Genomic DNA, 4421 nt, shown 5'->3' with positions numbered 1-4421 from the left:
TAGCACACACACTTTTTGCCCCGCTCCCCTCAGGAAGGAGGTTGAGGAGCATTAAGTGTAGAACCACTAGACTGAGGAACAGCTTCTACCCTGAGGCTGTTGGACTCATGAGTCTCTAACCAGAATAATCACTGAAAAGCCACTTTAATTGGTGACATGTGACTTTATCTGTGCTGCTGATTTCTTGCCTTTAAGCTGCTTTATTCTTACCCATCTGCTCACAACAGCCTCATGTTCAGGCTGCTGTTTAATACGCCGTATTATATTATATTATTATTGTTTAGTGTATATCTTAGATCCTTGTATACTGTTTCTTTTTTATACTTTGTTTTTGCTATTTTTGGATGTAACTGGGACCTTGAGTACACAGTTTCGTTCCACCTCATGTACCATATGTGATGCGATTGACAATAAAAAACTTTGAACCTTGAACCTTATGTTCTAGTTCAAGTGTGTTTCATTCTGTACAGGGGTGAACTGTTGTCAGCCAGATGTCAGAGGACCAGAGTTCTGTAGAGTCTCCTGTGTTTTGCCTCATTAGGCTAAGTTGTTTGGGTGAAGTGGCAGTCAGAGCTCCTGCAGCATGAAATGAGCCCACAGCACGGGAGCAGATGGAAAAGATGCTATGAGAAGTTTAATCGCCTAGAACAATGCTGTTTGGGTCGCAGTACCGATCCTCTCAGATGAGGCTGTCAGGTTTGCCGGAAGGAGCACAGTGACTCAAATAGATCATCACAGATAAACAACGAGAGCACGCACAAGCAAACAACTTCACAGTTAAACTTCAGCAAATCAGTTTTCCATTGATGGTGAACTGGGTGGGACAAAATATTACCGGTACAGTAAAATGGACGTTCAGAGAGCAAGTTGTTGGAGAATGGTATTAGACTGACTTAACACCAGTATTATAATGTGGGTGTGAAAGTTTACAACCCAACCAGACAAATACAGACTTTAGTTTAAAGTGTGAAGTTTTACGTTTTCTTTACAACGAGTGGTCTGCAATAACCGTTAGGTCTTGGTGTACTTTGTTTTGTTTTTCATTTAAATGTGCTTATCCAGGACTGAGAGTGAAAGTGAGGCAGAGGAGGAGGAGGAAGAGGAGGAGATCCCATTACTGTCTGAGGAGGAGATGAACAAACTTGGGTCTAAGCTGATAAAGGCAGAGATGATGGGAAATACGGTGCGTTTCTGACGTAATGCTGCTGCTTTCTTCTCTCATTCACAAATTTGTTCCTTACATGACATCGTTTGTTTTATTGGAAGAATAAATTCATCCATTCATCCATCATCTTTACCTGCTTCTTCTTCCTCCTCGGGTTGCTGGGGTCACTGGTGCCCATATCCAGCCGTCACTGCGAGAGGCCAGGTACACCCTGGACAGGTCTCCAGTCCATCACAGGGACACACAGAGACAAACGAGACAAACAACCATTCACTCTCTCACTCACACCTAGAGACAATTTAGAGTTACCAATCAGCCTAACATGCATGTTTTTGATCTGTGGGAGGAAACCGGAGCACCCAATAGACCCAGTAAACCCAATAAAGCAGCATTCTTGTTGCAACATTAGAAATCTGGATGTGACTCCGTCACATTGTCGCGTGAATGTTTATGAAGCATTCACTCCATTGATCCTTTTTTCTTCTGTACATATTTCAGCATCTTTCTCGTTCCATCATTTTTGTGCTATTTCAACAAACCATACATCAACACGTTCAGCTCCTTCAGGACAATCCTGCTATGACTTTTGGTATTGGTGCAACTTTAGCGTTTAGAAACATTTAGCCTTTTCTGACCGTTTTTTTTCTCATAGAAAATGAATTGAGCTCATTTTTCATCCTTCATATATTTAGATCTGTTTACAACCTTTTGTTCTGCTTCAGCTTCTTTCAGCTGTTTTCAGATAAATTAAGTTTTTCATGATAATTTCTGCTACTTTCAGCCTAATAACTTCTGTTTGCTAATTGCAGCCTGTTATGCTCCTTTCAGCTTTTTTCTGTTAGTTTCAACTTTTTTTTTGCTATTTCAGCTACTTTTTAGCTGTTTTCTACTAAATTTAGCTTTTTCACCTAATTCCATAAATATTTTTAGCTCATTTCAGCTCCTTCTACTTCATTCTGGGAGTTTAAGCTTCTTTCTGCCTTTCAGTTACTTTTTAGTCATTTTTTGCTAATTTTAGCCTTTTTTTTAAGCTCATTTTCTAATTTTTGTACTGATTTCTGCTTATTTAAACCTAATTCAACAAATGTGTGTGCTTTCTGCCTTCTTATGCTAATTTAGGCTTGTTCTTCCATTTCAGCATGTTTTTTTTAGCTAATTTCAGCTGTTCTCATTAAGTTCTTCTGCAATAAGCATTCATGCTGCATTTTTGCAAGAAATGCAACTTCTCTAGTTATTACTAGTATAATTCTAAAAGCTGTTCTAGCATATTTTATTTTATTTTCTGATAGCTAAAACATTTATAGTTCTGTCTGTGAAAGCTTTAGATGGTCGACAGAATACAGATGTTTTATAGTTTAAAAACCTTAAAGCACTTCTAGTTTAATATACTTTTCTTTCAGTCAAACAGATGTTTAAAATCTTTTAAAGTGCTTTTATCTATAATTCTCCATGAATCCTAAACACCTTTCAAAGTTATTTTTTTAACTCTTCACTGCTTTTACACTTATTTTCTGTTTGTACCTGACTATGCCATCATATTGCGCACTTCATTAATATTCTTTAAACATGAAGATATGTGTTAAATGACAGGAGCAAAAACATTAAACTTTTCTAAACTGGAGAGTTCTTTGTACGCATCAGCCATTATTTTCCCCTTCGTCCGTGCTTTGGTCTTTAATAGATTGTTTACAGATGTCGCAGTATAAAAGTGAACCCTCGACCTGTGTAACTTAAATCAACTCTAAACTGAAATTATATTTTGGCCGACAGAGGATTGCAGGTGAGCATAAATTATGTCTGATCAGCGTCTTTGGTTATATTTGTGTGTTTTTTCAGGCCTTGGTGGAGAAACTGAAATCACAGCTGGAAGCAGCTCAAAAAGCCAAGGAGAACCACTCTGCCAGAGTGAAGAAACATGAAACGGCTCAATCTAATCAGGTGAGCATGCCACTGTTTAATCAGTTAACTGTCTTATTCTCTGTCTCTTCACCAGGACACATTCAGGCTTAGTGTCTGACCTAGAAGTAGTGTTTTGTCTTTCAACAGTTGAAGTCCTGAGTGTCCTCTCAGAAAAATAGTGATGGAGGACAAATCCTCCCATTTCAGGGACTTGAGATGAGGCTATGATAAGCAGACACATCAATTCAGCTGAACACAACAGATAAAAACAAAGTCATTAACTGACCAAAACCTTTCAGTTCTATTCAGTTTATTTATATAACACCAAGTCACAACAGAAGTTGTCTCAGGGCAATGATCAGAAACATTCATATATTTACAAAAAACAGTTAGTAAATTAGTCAATTAGTAAAAGTTATCTTTCTAAGGAAGGAAGCCAGCAGACTCGTTAAATCTTCACTTCGTCACAGTCTCCTTTAGTGTGGCTAATTAAAAAAAGAACAATTAAAACATCATTCTTGGTTATTTGTTCTCACACTGTTATCTGACATTTGGAAATGTCAAACTTTTATGTGCGTGTGTGTGCATGTGCGTATGTTTTTGTTTCAGGTTACTTTGTGGGGACCAACTGCTCCTTGAGGGGACCAAAGCCTTGTCCCCATAAGGATAAGTCTTGTTGGGGGGTTAGTTGTTAGGTTTAGGACTAAGGTGTGAATTGTGGATGGGTTAGGTTTAGGCACGTACTAGTAATGGTTAGGTTTAGGCATGAACTAGTAATAGTTAAGTTTAGGCATGAACTAGTAATAGTTAGGTTTAGGCATGAACTAGTAATAGTTAGGTTTAGGCATGTACTAGTAATAGTTAGGTTTAGGCATGAACTAGTAATAGTTAGGTTTAGGTATGTACTAGTAATAGTTAGGTTTAGGCATGTACTAGCAATAGTTAGGTTTAGGCATATACTAGTAATAGTTAGGTTTGGGCATGAACTAGTAATAGTTAGGTTTAGGCATGTACTAGTAATGGTTAGGTTTAGGCATGTACTACTAATGGTTAGGTCTAGGCATGTACTAGTAATGGTTAGGTTTAGGCATGAACTAGTAATGGTTAGGTTTAGGCATGAACTAGTAATAGTTAGGTTTAGGCATGTACTAGCAATAGTTAGGTTTAGGCATGTACTAGTAATGGTTAGGTTTAGAAATGTACTAGTAATGGTTAGGTTTAGGCATGAACTAGTAATAGTTAGGTTTAGGCATGTACTAGTAATGGTTAGGTTTAGGCATGTACTAGTAATGGTTAGGTTTAGGCATGTACTAGTAAAGGTTAGGTTTAGGCATGTACTAGTAATGGTTAGGTTTAG

General features: G+C 37.8%; 1 protein-coding gene across 1 annotated transcript in view; it reads left to right on the top strand.

The window, feature by feature from the left end:
- cwf19l2 (CWF19 like cell cycle control factor 2) overlaps window positions 1–4421 on the top strand; it is a 34437-nt gene that overhangs the window by 17980 nt on the left and 12036 nt on the right. The window contains exons 10-11 of the mRNA XM_037678016.1: window positions 1063–1183; window positions 3002–3103. Of these exons, the coding sequence (XP_037533944.1) occupies window positions 1063–1183; window positions 3002–3103 (223 nt within the window). The remainder of the gene's footprint in view (window positions 1–1062; window positions 1184–3001; window positions 3104–4421) is intronic.

The sequence above is a fragment of the Nematolebias whitei genome, chromosome 6 (genome assembly GCF_014905685.2).
Source record: "Nematolebias whitei isolate Nwh7 chromosome 6, NemWhi1, whole genome shotgun sequence".
Classification (NCBI taxonomy): Eukaryota; Metazoa; Chordata; class Actinopteri; order Cyprinodontiformes; family Rivulidae; genus Nematolebias; species Nematolebias whitei.
This window is presented reverse-complemented; position numbering and strand designations above follow the sequence as displayed.